Source organism: Epinephelus moara, chromosome 3 (genome assembly GCF_006386435.1).
Source record: "Epinephelus moara isolate mb chromosome 3, YSFRI_EMoa_1.0, whole genome shotgun sequence".
Lineage (NCBI taxonomy): Eukaryota > Metazoa > Chordata > Actinopteri > Perciformes > Serranidae > Epinephelus > Epinephelus moara.
The window spans coordinates 17064004-17085934 of record NC_065508.1 but is presented as its reverse complement, the minus strand read 5'-3'; the positions used below and the strand labels follow the sequence as shown (position 1 = coordinate 17085934).

Below are 21931 nucleotides of genomic sequence, written 5' to 3'. Positions count from 1 at the left end.
TAATCAGTTGCACAAAATCTCTCAGGCTCATCCCATCTGTCAAATCCAAATACAGAAAAGAACTGTTGAAACCTTTACTTCAATTAGTAAATCTTATCAGTCCATCACTGTGAATGATAAGCCAACAGAAGCCAGAATGTCACTGTGGCCCCTAAACGCACCTTAGTTTGCTTTAATTTATCTTTCAACAGGTCCACAGCAGTCATGAAAATACAAGTACGGTAGCTTGAGTCTTTTGCTGTGCAATTTAGTGTCTTGTCATCTGTAATCCTTCACATTATGGTGGTTATCTGTTCAGACTGACTACTATTAACAAAAAAATTTATTGGTACATCGGTTCAGATCTCTTAAAAAGATGTCAGGGTTGTAAATGTGGAACTGTGGATAACCTTTAGTAAATTTGCAAAGGTATGACCTGACAATCTATGTAAATTAAAATACCTTTTGACCCCCCCTTATCATATAATTATGTATAATTTATTCACTGAATACTAACTGAATCCAAACTGTATATGCTGCAGATTAGGACCCACATTTGAAGAATTCTCAGACTGGACACGGCTGTCTTTTGTCACATACACACATTATACATACAGCATGCTGATGAGCACAAGATCTAATGAATCTCACATTACACTCAAGTTTATTCTTACACAGAATTTATTCATCATTGCAGACTTAAAGTTGTCTTGAAAAACAATAAATACAATCATTTAAAATCAAACATAAGCTACAGTATCTGAGGAAAACTAAACAGAGAAATAAATATAAATATGCTAGAGTGAAACTGACAATAATCACAAAGAAAATATATGATGAATTTAAATGAAACTATTGATTACATGTAACAACAGAAAGGTTAGAGTGTTGAGCTAACTTTCAAGCAACTATATTCTGTTACATATAGTTGATTCAGCTTCTCTTACTGCTAAGGCACTTTATCACATTCTCACATAACAGTGGCTTTATCTTCAACTTCTTAACAAACAACAAATTAAAACAAATTTATGGAAACCTGTAATGTCCCTAAATTGATGAAAGAGAAAATCTTCATGCATTTTGATTACATGATTACACTTAAAAAAACCTTTGTGTGAATCACATTTGCATAGTAAAAACTTTCTTTCTTTACAGCCACCTCAGGGACACCGGAGTTACCAAAGTCTGAAGTAATGTTTGTGCTGTTAATTCGAATTCATGAAAATTATTTTGCAGTTTTCATGTCAAAATCGATTTGTTGTGACTTTTGTCAGGAATGATGAACACAAGCAGCACTTCAATAACCTCTATAAACACATTATGCGTGTGTTAAAAGAGACTGGAGGCGATGAGACAAGATTTTTAGAGGTGTTCTTGTTTGTAGTTTGAGTAGTACTGACCAATTACGTTTAAACAGCAGGTAAACAGTCCCAATCCATGTGTAGAGGCAAAGTGCACTGGCTAAAATCTCGGAACCCATCGGTTATGTCTAGCTTTATATATATCTGTTCATAGAAATGAGCTGAAATGACCGAAGACGAAAGAGGAAGTCTTGACTTAGATATCATCAGACCGACAGCCAATGGGTTCCAAGACTGGTGCTTCAATTATTATATTTTTCCCTCTGTAAGTGTGAAGTACTTGTTAGCTAGGAAAGTTGATCCTCATATTGCTTTCTGAAACAGTCTCCTGCAGGGTAGAAGTCCCAGCAACGCTCCTGGTACATCTTCCACACATATGACTCCTAAAACAGAGGAAGTAAAAACAACAAGTCAAATGAGGACATGTGTCGAGGAAGAGAGCAGACTGTGTTATCAGCCAGGAGGAATTCTCATAAAACAAAACACCAATTAAAGCACTGTAATAAAACAGTTCAGACTGACCTGCCCCGTGTGCTCCGTCTCATCTTTGTTGATGAGGTACATTAAGAAGAACCTGAAAAGAACTCACGTGTTAATGTTTTCTCATTGGTACATTTCGACACTTGTGAACAGTACATGCACACACGGAAACACAGAGAGGTACACTCACATGTAATTGGCCAGGTTGTGTTCATCTAAAGTGTGGGTCTCGAAGCCATGTGGCGTTGTATCAAAGTAGTCACTTCCGATGCCACATATGAAGCATTTTGTCTGCAAAAAAAAATCAGTGATGAGAATTAAAGCCATGTCATGCATACATTAGGTGAAAGGGTCAACTGACAGTATCATACCTCCATGTCTTCTTTGACCTGCTCTTGTTGATCTCTGAGTTCTCCAAAGGCATCAATGATCAGACCTACATGATGATTAGAGGTGTTTTTAAAAATCTGCCAAGTGCCAAATATACCTTTAAAATCCCTCATTATACCTACAGTTTCAAGTGAGTCTCTAAAAGCTTCTCACATTGTTCCTTTTTCCTTGCTTGTACGTTACCTCTAACCCAATGACCCCCTTAACAACTTGTATTAAAATGTGTCTGGTACCAAGATACTATTTAACCAGATTACATTTACACCTGGTATCATGTGTCTCCAGTGTCCATATTAAGAGCCGATTGAGATTTGATCACTCTGTCCAGCTCTAACAACGGAAAGTCGCTCTTCTCATTCTCCACATTTGCTTAGCAATGGCTTCATAAAGGCCTACGCTGCAATAAAACAGCCAAGTTTTGCTTGTATACTTTCACTGGATCAAACTGAAAGCTGCCACTTGGTCCCATCTTGACTCCCTCCATGGTATGAAACACTCACGTGTGATTATGCGTTCTTGCCCATAGAGTTGTATATGTGGATTGAAAATACAATTGCATTTACTCTAGTGCTGAGTGTGGTCACAATGTGTCCCTGACAACCTTTGGAGGTGGTTTGACGGATCAGATCGCAATCCGTTTTGGGTGCATTTTCACCTCATGTGGTCAAGCACTATCCGATTGCAATCCAATCATGAAAAACACATTTTAATGCAAGGTATAAAGGGGGTCAGTGACATGACATTTGAAAAGTGTCGGCATTGTCTTTACCCTGAATAATGGCCAGCAAAATGACAATGACGAAGAAGAAGAAAGTTATATCAAAGACCACTCGATAAAGCTCGTATTCATCTCCAGCAGGATCCTCTATCTCATCTCCGATGCCTCCACCAGCACGCACACCCACGTACATGTGGAACAGGTAACACTGTAGAGAGAAGCAAATACACATCATTTGGGAAGTGGAAGTGGTGCAGACACGAATGCATCAAAGTTCCTTTTTTTTAACATCAACAGTGACTTACAGTCATCATATCGTCACATTTCATATCTGGTTCATCTTCGTCCTCACTCTTGTTGTAAAACTTGCGGAAGAAATTGAAGGCAACTACGGTGTAAAGGTACACCACCACAGCCAACAAGCCCACTGTCATCATGAGCTGGCAGAGACAAGAGGGGAACGGAGTTAGTACATTTAAACTGAAGCAAAATGAATACGTCTGAGTCTTTTCGTGAACTTGCCTGTTTGCCATTGTGTGTGACTGAGGACAGGATAGTGCGCAGAGTCTTGACACCCATGGCAATATCCAGCAAGTGGCAGGCGAAGAAGAAGTTGTTGTAATGCCCAAGCAAAGACATTATCGTGTACCAGCAGAGATACAGGAAGGTCTACAAAGAGATAACAAGACAGGGTATTTCATAGGTAAGGTTGTGTTCACACATAGTATAATATAGTGCGGTATAGTATATTCATGGATGGGTTACTGAATGGGCCTACTGGACACATGCCCCTGAGGCCATAGGGTTAGGGCCCCACCTGGCTTTCTCCTGCATAATGTTAGTCAAATTAACAACTACCGACCAGTTAGAGACTCGAAATGACAACAAAAGTATGCAAATAAATTGCAAAGAGACACAAAATAACTACATAAAGGGACAATACAACCACAAAGAGGCACAAAACGACTACATAGAAATGCAAAACCACCACAAAGTCTGTGTGTCTTGCTCCTACAGGAGAGGTAATGGGGCGTTTTGCATATCTGTGCCGGGCCCATTGTAACAGAATCCACCCATGAGTATATTGTACATGCTAATGTGGGTTTGCTTACACCGTCTGTAAACACAACGCCAAATTTCCAGATCTGGTACTTGAGGTCAATGGAGGTCAGCCTAAAAAGATACAATATTGGGTGATAAACATTCTAAATAATTAGTTATTTGAGGAACAATATTTAATCTTTGCTGGTTGTATACTTACCACGCAAACACAGAGTTATCTGGTTCCTCTTGTTTTTTCTCATGTTGTTGACTCACATCAAGGGAGGCTAAATCAACACCCAGGAGCTCAGCAATTCTTTCTCTGCCATAAATGTCTCCGTACTTATCCAAAACCTGGACACAGACATTGCATTACACAATGCATAACAGGCTCTACGGAGTCCATTTTAAAACCACCAAAATCAAACACAATTTACCTTTCGTTTGACAAATTTATCCCAGTAGTTGTTCGGGAAAGAGCTGTGGGAGAAAAAGGGACATTATTTATTGATTAAATTAAAGGAACAGTGTGTTTGATTTAGGGGGATTGATGGCATCTGGCAGTAAGAATTGCAAAATTTCACCAGCTGAAACTTCTCTAGGTTAGGAGGTCTCCTCCTCTCCATGATTTAAACTGGTAAAAACACGCAATAAACCAGTTTCATGTTACAAATCAGTGTGTCTCCAATGCTGTTTGGCAGGTCGATGATGGGCTGCTCAACCACTGCACGCTAATGTGTGCTCACCCTTTATCTCTGATAACTTAGGATCCAGACGTTTGGGAAGTTTTTATTGGGAGCCAAATTATCTGCAGAGGTCTCTTCCTTTCGAAAACATGGACCCAGTATTTTTTTATTTAAAAAAAGGCGCTGCCAACTACGGTGGCTGACGTGAATACATGGATGGCCCTATCTAGAGCCAGTGTTTGGCTTGTCTGTTCTGGGCTACTGTAGTAAGCTGGCAGTGCAACATGGGGATGTCCGTGGAAGAGAAAGAAAACACAATTCTCATTTTCAGGTGATTATACATCAAAGAAAACATACTTACTATATTACATTACATTCTGGCAATATATCCCCCTAAATCCTACACACTGAACCTGGACCTTTTTTCTTGCGTGCCTACTTAATGTTGACACTATAAAGAATCATCTGACCGGAGACAAATAATTTCTTTATCTACATACGGTGTATTCAGGACCAGTCGGTCCCACTGGCCCTTAATGTCATCATCCTCAGGCTGCTCAGTGATGTAGAGGCCGTCAAACTCCAGCTTTCTTGCAAGTTCTTTCTCCCTTTTAAAGATCACCAGTGGAATCTGACAAGAACAATTGCAAATCGTACTTAACTGTGGTGTACACCTATTCATTTCTAGTATGGAGCAAGAACATGGTTCATAGTGCGACACCTCAAGATTTAGTTTTTCAGCATACGTCTATATTTTTTAATATGAGGCGAAACAGTCAACAGTGTTTTACTATGTGCCCCTCATACCTTAAGGCAGTTGTAGCCAATGATACAGATGAATGAGATGACTGTGTGCAGGATGGCAAGGAAGGACAGTGTGGGCTGCATGTAGCCAGTGCTCTCCTCTAAATAGTAATAAACTGGGACGTCTTCATCGTCCTCATCTCCTTCATTCATTCCAGATCCCTCAGACTCCTCCCCTGAGCCTTCAAAGAACCCAGAGCCTTCAAACAGCCCACTTCCCTCCATCCCGGATCCCTCCATCTCCTCACCCTCGGGTGGGGTGTCAGACACCTAAACAGAACAGAATAATGAAGAGACAAGACAGCTTGGTACAGTAAAACAACGCACAGCTCACAGTCTATCAAACAGTACCTGTATTACTGAGTTATCAAGTACAACATAATAATTCAAGTACAATATTATCTTTTTACCTTGTAGAACAGCAGAATGAAGTTCAGGGCAAATGCGAGGAACAGAGCCAAAAACCGTAGGTTGTAGAAGTTTCTGGAGAGGTAGTTCTACAAAGGAGAAGTGAATATTTTTCAGCTGATTAGTGAGTTGGTAAGTGCAGAGTGACTCTGAAATTATGGCGGCTAAGTAATTTTGAAACAAATGCTAGCAAACGTGTCACCATAAATTTATTTCGTTGGGTTTCCAGCTCAGTCCAGATTTGGAAACCTTCCTTTTTGTGCTTCTTTTCTTTTTTGGTTGAAGATTTCTTCGGCTCTTCTGGCCGTTCTTCTGCCTTGCTCTGGGATTCTTTCTCTGCTTTCTCTCCAGCTTCAACACTGATAACCAAACACAGCGGGGTTATTGTTTTGTTTCTGTATTTCATCAACATCAAAATCCAATCATGATATACTAAGGCTGTCATTGCTGCAGATGTGCAAGCCATTGATTTTGCCATCTGTCTGCTTGTGTCTCTCCGCTCCACGTCGGCTATAAAAAAAGCCCAGTTCTATCCTGTATAGTAAACCACCAGTGTACTGTACACTGCATACTGATAGTAATGCTGATGGTGCAGTATTTTGGGAGTTAGCACAAGAAATTGCTGCATGGAAATGATCAGAGAATGAACACTGCATCTGAAATTCATTTGAGTAAAATATTTATATATACAGTATATAGTCTTCTTGGCTAAAAAGTCTAGCCTGTTATCTCAAACCACAACAGAGAGAAGATACACAGAGCAACTCAAGGCTCTTACTCAGCCTTTTCAGGTTCTGGAGGAGGTTCCTCTGCAGGAACAGGTTCAGGAGGTTTCTGGCTGGCATCAGCCTCTTCTGGTGCCTGTAACAAAACAAAAACATTACACAGTAGCCACCAAGACTATAGCTAAAGGGACAGTTCACCCTCAAATCATAAATACATATTTTTCTCTTGTCTGTAGTGCTTTTTATCAATGTAGATTATTTCGATGTGAGTTGCAGAGTGTTCGATATGCCTGCCTTTTCTCGAATATAAAGGAACTAGATGGCACTCGACTCTTATGTGGTTACCTAAGACAATCTATGGATGGTTTCATGTGGGAACTACTTTCCTTCTACAGGACTACACCCACCAACATGCAACACTCAGCAACTCACACCAAAACAATCTAAACTGAAAAATAGTACTGCAGGCAAGAGGAAAAGTATGTATACTTGATTTTGGGGTGAGCTGCCCCTTTAAAACTGGTTCACTAACCACCCAGTGAAATATTTTTAATTCACCCAAGGTGCATAAAACGTACCATTTTTCTCTTTGTTATGGGAGTTCCCTCAGGAGTTGGAGGTTCAACAGGTGATTCTACACCCATGTCTCCAAGTCCACCTGGAGCATCAATACCTGGTATCCTCCCACCCTCTTTTTCCTGGGTATCCTCCTCTTCCTCCTCTCCACTCCCAGTCTCCCCGGTGTCCGTTACACCTCCAGTGTCTTGTTCTTCCCCTGTCCCTGGCTCCCCTGGTCCATCACCATGCACATCATCCTGCGTGGGATCTGGCATGCTTGCGAGAATCTCAGTCACGGTGATATTCTTTGCTCCCTCCACTAAGCCACCTCCAAACAACGTCTGCCAGATGATCATAAAGAACCCTTTGCACACATTGTAAATTAAGTGTAGTATACTCATTAGGATGGTCCAGAAAAAGGTGGACAAGGCCACCACAATCTCCTTCAAGGTCATCTTTCTCACTCTGCGATACTGTCTGCGAAGGTTACGGAAGGTGAAAATGCTGAAGAAGCTTAGCGTGCTGTTTATGAAATCTGCAAAGGCAGAGCTTGATTCAGGCGGCCTTTCGTCTCCGTTATTCTCCTCATCACCAGCTGCTCCTTGTCCTCCCTCACCTCCACCTTCTTCCTCTTCATCATCTTCTTCCCCCTTTCCCTCCTCCTCCTGCTCTGAAATCTGTGAGGCTATATTCATCTCAAAGATGGTGTCCTCACAGAAGTTGACGAACATTTCCATCTTCTCTGATTCACCGCCCTCATTGACGACATCAAAGATAAACTGTCGTTTCGATTCTCTGACCTGGGGCATCTCCCACTGTCTGCGGTTCACTTCACTGATTTCAAAGTAGATGCGCTCAATCTTTCTGCTGGCGCCCATTATTTCAATACGACCTAAGAAGGGGCGGAAGTAGTTCAACACACTCTCTGCTTGTTCTAGGAAGTTCTGTAGCCTGATGTCATGCGGGACGTGCTCAGACAGGTTGGTAAGCAGCACTGCGATATTGAATCCGATGTCCTTGGCAGGTTCCTGAAAGCGATTGGCGAACTCCTCATAGTGGATCATGTCATTCTCATCTGCTTCTGAGCAGGACAGAAGAAACTGGATCTCAGAGGGGGTATACTGTTTCTGACTGTCCATGGCCTTCTGGAAGTCTTTCTTGGAGATCAGCCCTCGAGGATCTGTGACGTAATCACGGAAAGCATCCGAAGCCACGATGTCTTTCAGTTTGAGGAACATGTCAAAGAACTTGAGGATCATCTCCACGTTGCTGGAGGACTCCACCAACATGTCTACCATCTGGCGGGCAATCGTACCATTTACCACGTTTCCTGAACAATACAGAGTGAAATTCAGAGATCTGAAAAGGACAAACCGAAGAAATGAAAACTGATAAAAACTAAACGACAGATAATTTAAATATATTTTACCCTCTAATAGTGAGAGCAACATAACAACCATGTCTTTCTGTAAGTCAAGAAGCTCCTTCAGCAGACCAATCTGGCTCGAGTCCTGTGACCATAAAAAGATGCACAAGATCTTACAGTAATGACAACAGAGTTAGCATTAGCATTAATGTGTAAACATTAGCAGTTTACACGGATTTATAGAGATGCAATAGTCATTGGTGAAGTGGAAAACACAAGTCAAAAGTGTCAACAGTTATCACACAAAATTATTTTAACATGTAGAAACCCAAATACAGTTACAGTATGAGGTGTACATTCCGTACACTCACATTCACAACAAAGAGAGTGCTGCAAAAAGGAGTTAAATAACCAAACCCTCATGCTGAGAGAGAATTTGTAAAAATGGTTTAGGAAAACTCAAAGGATGAATGAAATGATTGTGTGCAGGGTGTCAAGGAAGGACAATGTGGGATGCATGTAGCAACTTCAGACTATAAACTAACCAATTGCCTCCAGTTTTACATAAAATCTCAAATCAGTGTATTTGTAAATTATTTAATCAACTATTCCTCTCTGAATAGTGATTAAATATTCATGACAGTAAGCATTTGATTCAACAGCCGAAGCTTTCGTGACACAGAATGAAAATCTTGGCATCTCACAAGAACAAAGTGGATATAGTTCTCGGAAATAAAGACCACAATACTTTGTGATGCCACTGGCCCGATCTTATTCCCTTCATGTGGTTTCTGCTTAGACATCCATTGCCTTATCCTTATATGCCATGGATTGCTATGAATCATAACAGAATTTCAGCTGAATTCCATAAAACACATGTTCAAATGTACTGCATGCAGTATATACTATAACAATATAAACAACAAATATAAACCAATGTCACGTCGATGCTTAAATAGTGTTATAACCAACGCCACCAGAAGCCACAAAGCAACACAACACAAATAAAAAGCATATTCCTTCAGGTTAATTTTTAGTAAATAAAAACGGCAACAGAATCATAACCCCTGTTAAATGTGTGCACACAAAATGGAAGTCACATTAAAATGTATAATCCAACACCAAATAATCTCGTATTAAAATATACACTCCAACAGTGGAGGTTAAACGTCAGTCCCTCTCTCAGGAAGTTTTGTAGTCACCTGCTTCTTTGTCATCAATAATGATTTGGCAAAAACAATGTTTGTTAATTACAATATTGTGGGTTTTAAAATTCCCAGTGCTGTACATCATACTGTAAGTGCTTAATGAGGCAAAAAAGCTTTGTAGTAAAGAGAGTATTGCTGTGTCTGGAAATTTAAATTCAGTATGTTGTGGTCTGTTGTAGTACAATGTGGATAAGCTGGTGCACCTCAAGATTTTACTCAAGTACTGAGAAACAGATGCACTAATGTGATAATAATGAACTTTCACTTTCTCCTAGGATCTGTCTGTGTGTGTTTCCTTGAGTGATTATTCCTCTTTGAATTCTTGAGTTGAAATCTGTACTAGAATTTAGAGTAATTTGGTGTGCATTTATACAGTAATGTTTAACTGCCGAGTGAGGAATGTTCGGTTCTCACGTTACAATCTTGTTCATATTTCTGTATGATTTATGAGACATAAGTGGATGTTTACCTGCTTTTTTAAAAATGCTAAACTTCTATATTATACTCCTTCAATAAAATGCCGTAGGGTTGCTGTGAAACTGGGCCTACTTAGGGCAACAAAACCATTTGTCTTGGGTATGGCAGAAAAGATACCCGCACACCAGCGCAACTGGGCTAGACAGCCACAGAAAGGTCCACATGCTGAAATCAATGCAAAAAATAGTCAATTTATTTATGACAAATAAAAAGAATGGTGTTCAAAAAGAAAGGTGTTCAAAGTGCAAAATATAATAAAAAGTAAATAAAAACAGCAGCAAATGTTTCAGTCCTTGACACTGATGATAGTCAAGTTTTGTTTTGATAGTTTTGTGGCTGTCCAGCCCAGTTGCACTGGTGCACGGGTATCTTCTCTGCCATCCATACTCCTTAAATAGCCATGGCTAAAAGGTATAGAAGTAATCGAATGTTAAATTGAAAAATATATATACATACATATATATATATATATATATATATAATGTTATATATATATATATATATATATAAATGTATATATATATGGAAAAACATCCAAAATGTACTTTAAAAGGTCATACATGTCATTTTAGATAACATATTTAAAAGCAGGTGGATATAAAACAACCTGATAAAGGAATCCAACAAACTAGTAAACACAATATCACATCAATAGATAAATAAAATGGATACATACTTTACCCTGCATTGACCATGTGGAAGACAATTTAAATAATAATTATACATTATTCAGTTGTCAAACAATTAAGCACATTACATTTTCAAATGCTCGTGTATCACAAATGCTTTCTTTCGTTTGACAGTAAAACCATGTTTAGGCTGGGACAGTTTTACACACCAAATAATACATCACATCTTTTACTGTACTATGATTAGAGTTTGCTTTTTGGAATTACACATTTAAAATATATCCTGTTCATGGATTTACTGTAGTTTTTCAAATACGATGACTGCAAGACAGAGCATCTGATACTTGTGAGAATATGAGGTCAAGGACAGCGCACGGGAAAGTAATTCTGTGTTAGTCATGATATGCGTTAGGGAGTATGCAGAGCTGGGAACTTATGGATGAGATACGGCTCAGCTCTTAACTTGAATGTACGATCAAGGGGTTATGCATGCAGAACATTGTGCTCATCATAAAGTTGTGCCATTAGCCTCAGTCATCCACAGAGGATGACTGCACTGTATGAGGTGGAAAAGCCATGGGATTTCCCTGAAAGTATTTTGACCTTTTATTTGTAGCAATAAAGTTGCACCATGTTGTCTGATATCAGCGTGGTTCTACATTCCCAGGCAGGCTGGTTTGTTACACAGTCCAATGACCTTTAAGTGACAGAGTTGTTGATGTGTATTACATTGAATGCATACAAAAGGATACAAAAATTACTTTTTGACTTTGACGTCACAGATGGAAAAACACAGTTGTTACTAATAACATTAACAATGTACTGCTCAAGTGTCCCAGTTAGCCGTGACAGTGTGTCAGTGAGCCAACATGCACATTACCAGAGCCCTGAAACCAAAGCAGCTAAACAGAATTCAGCCATCAGCCACTTTATTATTTACACCTGTGATTTTTCTGCTGTGCCATCCATTCAGAGTGAATAGGAATGTGAAGAACCACTTTAAAACCAGCTCATACTGGACATACAAATAAATGGTCAAAATACTTATTGACTCAAGAAATGTATTATTCAGACTTATTGTATGCAGCGTATACCGGCCACTTATTAAACAAAAGTTTACAAGCATATTTACTTTTAGGCCTATGACCACATAGCTTTATCATGCACATGTAAGAAGCCACTGTATGGTTTATACTGTTACATGTACATGTCCGCAGAAAGACATTCTTGAGGGCTTGGCAATGATGGGGTTATTTAGTGAACGTCCACTAACATAATGCACAATAAATGTTGCCCTTATTTTACAGAGAGCCAAAATGAAAGAGAGAACAGCATCAATGCACAACTGGGGTGACACTTGACTCTAAAAAGCTTTATGCTGTCATGGCTACCATCAATTTCTGTCATGATCCTTGAAAATAAAATGTCATGTGATGAAGGCTGTGTAACAGATTTAATCTGTCAGTATTGATCATATAGGTGTAGATCTGATGTCAAAAGAAGTTGCAGAAAGGCAACAGTGAGTTTGTGTTTCCCTCTATTTTATGTTTGCAGAAAATATTGTTAATTTGTAAAGTATAATTAACTGAACTGTACGTGCGTACCTGTGCCAGCTTCATCATCATGTGGGCAAAGACATGAAGGAACCCAACTATAGCATCCCACAGCCTGCTGTGGGCCAGGGACTGCTGGTTGCCTGTGCATGGACCCTGAAGAGAGAGCCTGTGTGTTACACACATAATAAACACCCAGCCAGTGTAAATGCCTGATTTGTTCATATTTTACCTGAATGTATTCAGTTAGGCTGTTGAAAATCTGTTTTGCCACTGTCATGGCTTTGGAGAAATTCTTTTTGCCTGGCTCATCGATGACATCCTTGCCAGAGTAATACCAGTAGAAATCACTGATAGACTCCTTGATTGGAGAAAAAAAGAGAATTAAGAAGAGTTTCCTCGCCATAAAAATATTTTAAACAAGATTTTTTTATCGTGGTAAAAGGTCTATCCCTTTTTAATCAATTAAAAGCACTATAAGTACTTACAGTTTCCCGATCATGTGATCACATGTGTTTCTTGGTCATCTGAGCTACCAAATAAAAAGCCTTTGGGAACTACAAAACGACTTAAGAATTCATAATTGATGGCAAAGTTGGATGTTTACCTCCAACTAACCAGCTGCACATTCTGTTACACGTGTAGCTTTAGTGACAATGTAATCCTCAACCTTTCAAACTTTCATTTTCATCCTTTATTAACTGCAACATCTTTAGGCTAAATTAAAGGTTGCACCTGAAGTCGGAGGAGGTAATCTACGGTACAGATGATGATGTTGATGGTAGTTGTGCTGCCTGTCTGTGTCCTCAAGTAGTTCTGGAAATCTGCAGCAACGTAGAGATTATTTTGAAAGATAGTAAACTTTCACAGTGTTTGCTTTAATCAAATCAATAATAATTCTCATTCATAACATGAGCTAATCTCACCGTTATTGTGACCCTCACAAAGCAGCTGCAAGAAACGGAAGAGGTCACAGGTGAACTCATCATCTGCCATTACTTTCTCATCTAAAAAAAGAAATGAACAAATGTGTTAAATAACAGACTAGACTAAATACAATGGTAAAAACATATTACTGTTTATTACTGAAACAGTTTGCCTGAGTATAAGCAGTGTAGGGATAATAAATAGATATTCATTTCTCCACTTACCATCTCCTCATAATGGATTTTAGTAACAGACATAGCAAAGCCCCCTCTGACCGAGTTTTGCTTCTGTTTTTTTTTTTTTATATATAATCCATTTAAGAATGAGTCACACTTAATTACATATATAATATTAATAGAACAAATACAAATACTGAGCAATGGTCTGACAATGGTCTGACATACAATCAAATGTCAAAACATAGATACAAGAGGAGGCATCGGCATCGCATGCATGAAGTTAATGTAAAAACAAGTTGCAGTGAAAACTTCACACAGAAACATATCAGACACAGTCACATGAACATGTATAACATACACAGACAATAATAATGCATTGTCATACAAACAGAAAAACAGCATTACAGTTAAAACATTGCAGCCTTCAGGGGTGAACTGGTGCGTCTGGAGTTTTACTACTGGACTGATTCATTAACCTGTACATTACTTTACATTCTTATTATGCATAAAGAATGTAAAAAATATGTACTGAGATGAGAAATATCAGGGTTTTTTAGGTATGTATCATCCCATGTATAAAACCACTGCACCATTTTGACATAAGGGTTGTATAGTGTACCTGCCTGTTTAAATCCCAGTCCACCACTGGCCGTAATGTACACAGACAGACAGACAGACAGACAGACAGACAGACAGACAAACAGACGCAGAATCATGTAGCACACACCGAATTTGTTCTGACATCTAATACAGACTTAGATGTCAGAGAGGTTGGGGCATTGTCCATCAAAATATTGAAGGGAATCCAGTGCCTGATACAGAAGTTCATCAGAGAAAGGGACTGTGCATATTTCAGTTATATCAAAATGACAGTTTGAGGAGAGTTGAGCTAACGACATCTAACAGACTTGCTTTTAAATTTGAGAGTAGGTATACTCGAATCTACCAGAATACCTTTTCAATTTTTGTGTTTAAATTGTTTTACAAATGATATTCTGATAGATGTGTGTGCCAAGTCTTTTCAAAACTTGACGCACATTTGTTATTAAGATTGACTGCAGTCGCAGCAGTGTTTGTAGCTATGTTTACAGATAAAAACAGCCTCTCTACAAATGATGTGACTGAAAAATGTGGAAGGAGTTGGGAAATAAGTTTGATCACTATTCATAATATAATATGTTTCATGAAGATTTCACCCAGTATTTTATTTTATGAGCATAAGATTCCATTCATTCCCTTCTGAAATGAACAAGAGATGTGAGGAAGGACACACACTATGAACATGAAAGATGGACAGAGGCATCCAATCCTCTCTTGGTTGAATTTCAGCGTTAGAAGAAGAAGTGATGGAGTGAGAGGGACAGAGGAGAGAGAAATAAGAGGACAGGGAGGCAGATGGACAGAAACATGATTTACCCCGATCTAGGTTCAACTCTGAGGACCATGAAAGGAGGGACAAGGGAGAGGTGGCAGTGATCGTGGGGAAGGGAGAGAGGATCAGTGTGTTGACAACAGTAGAGGACTAAGAGATGAGGAGGGGGAGATTAACAACATTCCATGGCAAATTCATTCAGGTAGAAATTTCAAATGAACCTCCAGAATTAGATGACAAAAAGTTGGTAAAACAATAGGTGACTCCCAATCAACAGACAAGCTACTACTAGACATACTAAAAACTAATTCAAGTTATCTAATCCTTTAACAGTTATTAACCAAGTGTTAATACTTCATGTTAGGAGACTAATCATCCAATAAATTCAAATTGGATAGTAAATGTCGCAGATGTAAAACATTTAGAGGAAGATTAAATAATAGAATGTCTGTTTATCAATCAATGTATTATCTTGATTGATTAATTTATTTTCTGTGTTAATGGTGATGAGGCAAATACCTTATTTACACTGACTTGACCAGACATTTCTTGATTCTTGATGATTCAGATTGACCATTCTGACTCATTATACTGTAAAATGTGACACTGGATAGAGCAGAGTTGTCTGTGCCACCATTATCGCTTCAAAATGTGCATGATGTTGCTTAAAAAATATAAAATCCCCTTTGTTTTTGGCACCGGTTGCCACTAATCTATGCACAGAATAAACCTATTTGGGTTTTGTTGGTTAAGTCAAGTGAAGCCGCCCAGATCTTTTGTACATGTGGAGCCTATTTTTCAACTATTATCATGGATTGATTAGGTTCATTTTGTCTTCTTTTTAAAATTGTTCAATATTTTCTTACCTTTATTTTATTCTGTCTGAAGACAAGAAAATATTGAACAACTATTATCATGATTTTGATTTTTACTTTGTTTATTTTGGCCTACTTGCTGCAGTTGCCAATCTTACATCACAAAAATGTGCAGCAAAATGATAACAAGTTATCAAACTAACATCTGCATAGATTGTTTTTTGGATCATCTGTATAGATGATAAAGGGTCGGGCTATGATGTTAAATGCAGTCCATGTAGGCCGAGCAAAGTGCTGCTGTCATTACTTCTGCTGCTGGGTTGAAAGTTGCCGTACAATAAATAATGGCATCATTTGGTGCTCACTTACTTTGGAGTCGTTAATTGTCTCTGCAAATAATTTCCATAGACAATTTGGATCTACTTTGAATGTAATTACTTTGTTTTGTGGTCTAACAGTGTACACAGTGTTCAGACAAAATGTGTGCCCGCGACACTTGTGTCCCATTGCTGTTGATTGTGTAATGACATGGGTGTGTTAAGTGTATTTAACAATGCAATCTGTGCCTTCAAATGATGCAGATAATCATTTACATGATAATATTTAACAATGGCTGGGCCTGCTGTATCTTAGGCCCTTAGGCGTTTTTTCCCCCCGTTAAAAGTTTTTTTGGGGAGTTTTTCCTTATCCGCTGTGAGGGTCAGAGGGATGTCGTATGCTGTAAAGCCCTGTGAGGCAAACTGTGATTTGTGATATTGGGCTTTATAAATAAAACTGATTGATTGAAAAATTTAATTGAAAAGGTATGGGTACTTACTAGTGCCCTCCTCTGACACCATGCCGAGCCCTTCGGCCTTGTTCTGCCTCTCGAAGGCATTTAGATCCAGGACACTGCAGAGATCACAAACCCATTATCAGATGTGTACTCTCCAAAACTTTTAAAATAATGTACATTTTGGTCACTTTACTATTCAAAAGTTGAAAATTGCATCAATTAATTGAAAACTGACCAGCATGTCTGCATCAGTGCCTGGACACTCAAAAAGAAGCCTACATCCTTCTTATCCTTCAAGTACTCCAGCATTTTCTGACCAAAAAAAGAAGGAGTAATCCATAAAAGGTGCTTATTCAAAGGTAACTTTAAATTCAAAGTGACAAAATGTTTACAGAGAACATACCCTCTGAACCTCGCTGTTTCCACCGTTAAGGATAGAAATACCCAGTTTGAGGGTTGTTGTCACCATTGGGCCAGTTTCACCTACATGAAAAAAACGTCATTATCTTGGTTACAATAAACTGCATCGCAGTGCAGGCATGTTTGCAGGCAGAAAGTGTATCCTGAACATGGGGAGCGTGACCACCTTTGCAGGCGCTGATCATTTGCAGGACCATCTCTGCAGCACCACGATTATGAAGTCTGGATTGTTGGTACAGGAGCCTTTGTTTCTCCATTTCTTTTTCCTGTGGTGGACACGAACATTATGAGCATTTTGTGCTGCTGTTATATTTCACACAGAGAATTTAAATAGATAGAGTGGACTCTCTTAGGTCAGATATTTGATGAAGTATTCAGTGGCAGTCTTAAATAAAAAAACACCAGGATTGGGTTGCACCAGCTATTCATAAAACCATTACTAAGTTTGAACGCCAAGTCGTTCCTAAGTTCTAAGTTACAACTAGTTTAAAAACTTAGGTTTTCATTACTTAAGAAATGTCTTAGCTAGAGGCGCAAAAGATACACTTTTTGTTAATGATATCTTTGTTTTATTTATGTCTGCATACATGGAGAATGAACTTTAAAGTTAGTGGTATTCATACAGTTTTGAATGAGAGGGAAATATCTGATTATGCCAATCCAACTGATGTTGTTTGCTCCTTTAGTCAAAAGTAAGTCAAATATTATTGGCACATTGTTTCATACTGAGGCAGAGATTTACATTATTATGAAACAACATTTATAAAGTTTCAGGTTACATAAATATGGCAACTGTTTTACCTGTTTTACTCCTTACTGTTAGTTTGTTACATCCGGCAGTTACTGGTAAAGGATATTTACTAACTACTAATATTTGAGCAAGGACTAGTTTGTGTGACATAAGCAGTACATGTAAGGGTCCTCTAACTGACTTCCTAACCACTTGCCCTCAAATCAGAGGTGACTCTGTGAAGCAGAATCAGAATCATTGCATTACACTCAACAAAATGTTGAAACTGTTGTTGAGAATCTCATCTTTGTATATCCAGTACACAGCCAATGGGGCAAGCACTGATGCAACCAGCTCCAGGTGTTTAAATGTAAAAAGAGTTGTCCATTCTATCCATTCATAATCTAACCATCAGTCTAATCATTTAATTCACATTCACTCTTCATTCACTGGAGTCCCTAACTTTTCACTTAAACATGGTCTAATCACCTTACCTTTTCTTATCTCAATGGTCCATGAACGTAGCATTACACATCTATACGTGAAGTGATCTTTAAAGAGAAAGTATCTACTCTGTTAATTAAATAATATATTCAAAGTCAGGTCATAAGTTTTCCCTTTGTTTTATATCAAAATATTCTGACACTTACTGTTTACCTTCTTTTTACCTCCATGTACAGTAATACAGTCTTTTTACAAGCATTTGCATTATGTTTACAGTCAGTTTACAGTACCTGTCTGACCCTCGCACACATTCAGTCACCACACCTTATTAGTCATGGAGTTGTTACTCTACTTCTTCACGTTTGCCGACTGGAGCAAGCGTTAGACTACAGGAAAACAGCCCCATTGGCTCAGCATTTTAGCCATATAGTTTACCAAAGTGTGTTTATTGCAGCAGCCCTGCAAATAAGACACTTTGTGCAAAAGCTGTAATCTCTCTGTATCGGAGATATTTTCATTTGGCATTTCATAGTAGTGTGCCTCTGCTGAAAGAAATGGTTTGAAATATGCAAATTTTAAAAAAACATACAAACCATTCTGGCTCCAAATGTTTTTTTTTTAGTTTTTTTTTTTTATCTCTACTTGCGCTAATGCACAGTTCTTAGTATTGAGTAGTATTGAGCCAACTGGGAATGAAATGCCACTTATAGGAAGGAAATGGCAATCAAATAAATATCTCTGAATTCAGAAGACAAACTGACATTCCTCTGTTCAGCCACATCACAAATCAACTTGTAGCATCCCACATTTTAAACCCCTAACACCCCCCCCCCTCCCTTACCCTCCCTCCCTTCCCACATCCAACCCCCCTCCCACCCACCCACGTATGCCTGGCCATGCTCTACCCACTATGTGTCGTGCAGTTGGACCTCAAACTGCAGTCCCTAACTGTCTAAGGAAACCTGACTATGAACTATGCACTGTATCATATATGTGACTTTTAAAACTACAAGTATGTGTATGAATGTATAACTTTTAACTCTGCATGTACTACACTGGCTTTCACTGTAGTCTGTCAGTATGCTATGTGAGTGGGGGAAGGGAACATTGATCAGTAGCATTCAGGTAATAAAGACGGGTGTTATGAAGGTGAGTGGGATTACATGGAGTGATGGGGAAAGAGACAGAGAGAAAGACAAATGGGGACAGCTATATAAACTGGGAGGAATGACATCACTAGTTGATGAGTTTGTGTTAAATCACACTCAATCATTTTCAGTAGAGATCTGAATTTGAATGGCCTTTAATAACACAGCCAAGATCCTCTACAGCCTTTTTGTACAATCTTTTAGCGTGTCTAACTCCCCAGTTTGATATAAGCCCTCACACGTTTTGAAGGCATTTTTTAAATTTATATATTTTAGTAGTTTAAAGCAACAATACATGTTGACAAAGCACAACTGTCAAACAAACAAAAAGCTTTTTTAAATGGTTCAGCTCCAGTTGCTTTTAACAGTGAAGTCGGTACTAGATGTCTCAATGAGTACAGTGTCTGGGACTCATAAACTTGTCACAAGGAATGTAGTAAAGGCCGGCGCAGTGGCAACTGGTGTTTCCTTTCAAAGTAAACCATAAAGTATAGAAAGCCCCACCAGTCCACTCTAATTCTATAAGCAGTACAGAGTAAAACTAGAAGAAAGGACAGTGTGGTAGGCTGTGTGGTATAACAGGAAACATTTTCAGCCACATTTTTCTAAGGCATTACTTGATTTTCATAACTTTATGCAAAGTGATTTACATTGTCCATCAAGCCGAGTTGATACCTTAATTTTAAGGAAATAATTATTAGTGATGATTATTAGTTTGATTATCTTTATTAACATTGTTGATGTTAAATTATATTAATTTAATCTAATAAGACCCAATCCAGATTCAAGGCAGATTGACTAATAAGTCTAAAACAGTAAAGAGTACATTTAAATACTTGCAGTGCATGTTAGAATTGGAGTACAATAAGTTTTGTCCCAAATTATGGTGGGATTTGAGAAGATTATGGCACACAAACAGTAGTAAAAAACATCTGGATTGGAGCTTTGAGTTTCTAAATCAAGCAACTCACAATGAATGGAGCAGAACATACCAACAGGAGAGACAGAGGACAGATAGAACAGACGGAGGTAATGAGACAAAACACAGAAAGAGAAAGAGATGTGCTTGTGAAGTAATGCTCTGATGATGACGTCACTCAATGCGTTGAGAGCTACCGCTCCACTGTGTTCCTGGTCCCCAGCCCCTGGCCGCCCATTACCAGTTCTGACTGTCGCACCTCAAAGGACATCTCATCCTCAGCTTTTTCCACCCCTTCATCTCCCCCTTCTTCTTCCTCACCAATATGGCAACTCTAAATAAATGGAGAGGAAAAGAAAGAAATATAAGTGTTTCAAAGTATATTACGCACAAACCTCAACGCTTGGTCAGCAAACCTTTCAAATACTTACCTTTGCCATAATATCTGCATATGCCATATACAGATGATCTGTATCAAGTTTACTGAAATAGAGACAACAGAAGACAATCAGATAACAAGGAATAACATGCCACCCTGTGTTTATACCACATTCCTGCATTTCAGTGTTGTTGTATCAGCGAGGACCTCTCTAACCTCTTTTCTGTTAGAGCGGTACGACTGAAATGCAGAATAAGCTGGTGGAGGGGATCCGGCTTTGTTTCTCTTTCTTCCTCTTCATCTCCTTCCTCCTGCTCCATTGCTTTCTGGGATGTAAAAGCAGATGAAGGGTGAGTTATGGCACAGACAAAAAAACAATTCAAGATTAAAAACAGATGTCAGATGACACTTACAGATAAGTCATCTATCATCCTGTCTTCAAATGAGTAACCCTCAGAGTGAAGCCAGTTGCGTTTGTATCCCTCGAGGAACATGTTTGACGCTCTGTGCCTGCAATGCAAAAAACAAAACACAACTAGAGTTACCACCTAACATTGGTATGCCTCCGCGAACCAGTCAAGTTGCAGTTACAATGTACATCCATGTCTATGAAAGCATGGATGCTTCACACTCATCTCCTCCTCCTAGTCTTAGGTGCCCAAGATTAGTGTCACGGATTCAGTATCTGACCAAATGTCTCCCCTTCTGCGCCTGAGTTATAATGTCGAATAATGGCTAGAAAAGTGCAGAACATTATGATGTCACAGTGAAGCTGACCTTTGACCTTTTGCATATAAAATACCATGACTTAATTTTATCCTATTAGACATTTGAGTGAAGTTTTGTCATATTAAGTGTATAAAATCTTGAGTTATGACCAATCACGTTTTGTGAGGTCACAGTTACTTTGACCTCTGAGTCCAAGTAGACATTTGTGCCAAATTTGAGGAACTTCCTTAATGGCCTTCTTGAGATATTGCGTTCATGAGAATGAGTCAGACAGAAGATCATATGACCTTGACTTCTGACTAAAAAAATTCTAATCAGTTCATCGTTGAGTCCAAAGAGACATCTGTGCCAAATTTTTGAGAATTTCCCTCACGAGAATTGGACAGACGGACATACGCACAGACGGACAGACTGACGGACAACCTGAAAACATTATACCTTATTGTGTTTGTGAACACCCAAATCAGTGCATGTCAGTTGAGTCAGTGTGGATCCTCACCTTGGAATGTTGTATAGCGGTGTCATCCTAAAGCAAGCGACCACAGCCCTGCGTCTCTGCTTGGACAACAGTTTGTGCCACACCATCTTTTTGGATTTGAACGGGTGCTCCGTCTGTACCAAAGAAGGTTATAACAGTGTGGCCAAAAACTTTTCTATGATAATGTTTTATGGACAGCAGAAAAAGCCTAAAGTCATCATTTTTAGTTTTTT

At 38.8% G+C, this 21931-nt stretch overlaps 1 protein-coding gene across 7 annotated transcripts in view; it reads right to left on the bottom strand.

Moving 5' to 3' along the window:
- Positions 1-96: 96 nt before the first annotated feature.
- The window catches only part of LOC126383935 (ryanodine receptor 1-like), a 50892-nt gene continuing 29057 nt past the window's right edge, over positions 97-21931 (bottom strand). For 2 of the 7 annotated variants that reach the window (XM_050034697.1, XM_050034707.1), the window contains 31 exons: positions 21720-21832; positions 20905-21001; positions 20708-20817; positions 20544-20595; positions 20354-20446; positions 17038-17137; positions 16855-16934; positions 16687-16763; positions 16494-16567; positions 14906-14923; positions 13310-13390; positions 13119-13207; positions 12616-12744; positions 12435-12539; positions 8580-8661; positions 7171-8480; positions 6646-6728; positions 6070-6226; positions 5870-5956; positions 5463-5729; positions 5156-5286; positions 4407-4449; positions 4190-4323; positions 4041-4101; positions 3451-3597; positions 3234-3368; positions 2980-3136; positions 2192-2256; positions 2011-2111; positions 1863-1914; positions 97-1723 (listed from right to left, as the gene is read on the bottom strand). In XM_050034697.1, the coding sequence (XP_049890654.1) occupies positions 1628-1723; positions 1863-1914; positions 2011-2111; positions 2192-2256; positions 2980-3136; positions 3234-3368; positions 3451-3597; positions 4041-4101; positions 4190-4323; positions 4407-4449; positions 5156-5286; positions 5463-5729; positions 5870-5956; positions 6070-6226; positions 6646-6728; positions 7171-8480; positions 8580-8661; positions 12435-12539; positions 12616-12744; positions 13119-13207; positions 13310-13390; positions 14906-14923; positions 16494-16567; positions 16687-16763; positions 16855-16934; positions 17038-17137; positions 20354-20446; positions 20544-20595; positions 20708-20817; positions 20905-21001; positions 21720-21832 (4326 nt within the window). In that variant the 3' untranslated portion in view covers positions 97-1627. The remainder of the gene's footprint in view (positions 1724-1862; positions 1915-2010; positions 2112-2191; positions 2257-2979; positions 3137-3233; positions 3369-3450; positions 3598-4040; positions 4102-4189; positions 4324-4406; positions 4450-5155; positions 5287-5462; positions 5730-5869; positions 5957-6069; positions 6227-6645; positions 6729-7170; positions 8481-8579; positions 8662-12434; positions 12540-12615; positions 12745-13118; positions 13208-13309; positions 13391-14905; positions 14924-16493; positions 16568-16686; positions 16764-16854; positions 16935-17037; positions 17138-20353; positions 20447-20543; positions 20596-20707; positions 20818-20904; positions 21002-21719; positions 21833-21931) is intronic. The other 5 variants (XM_050034724.1, XM_050034733.1, XM_050034715.1 and 2 more) reach the window with 5 other exon arrangements.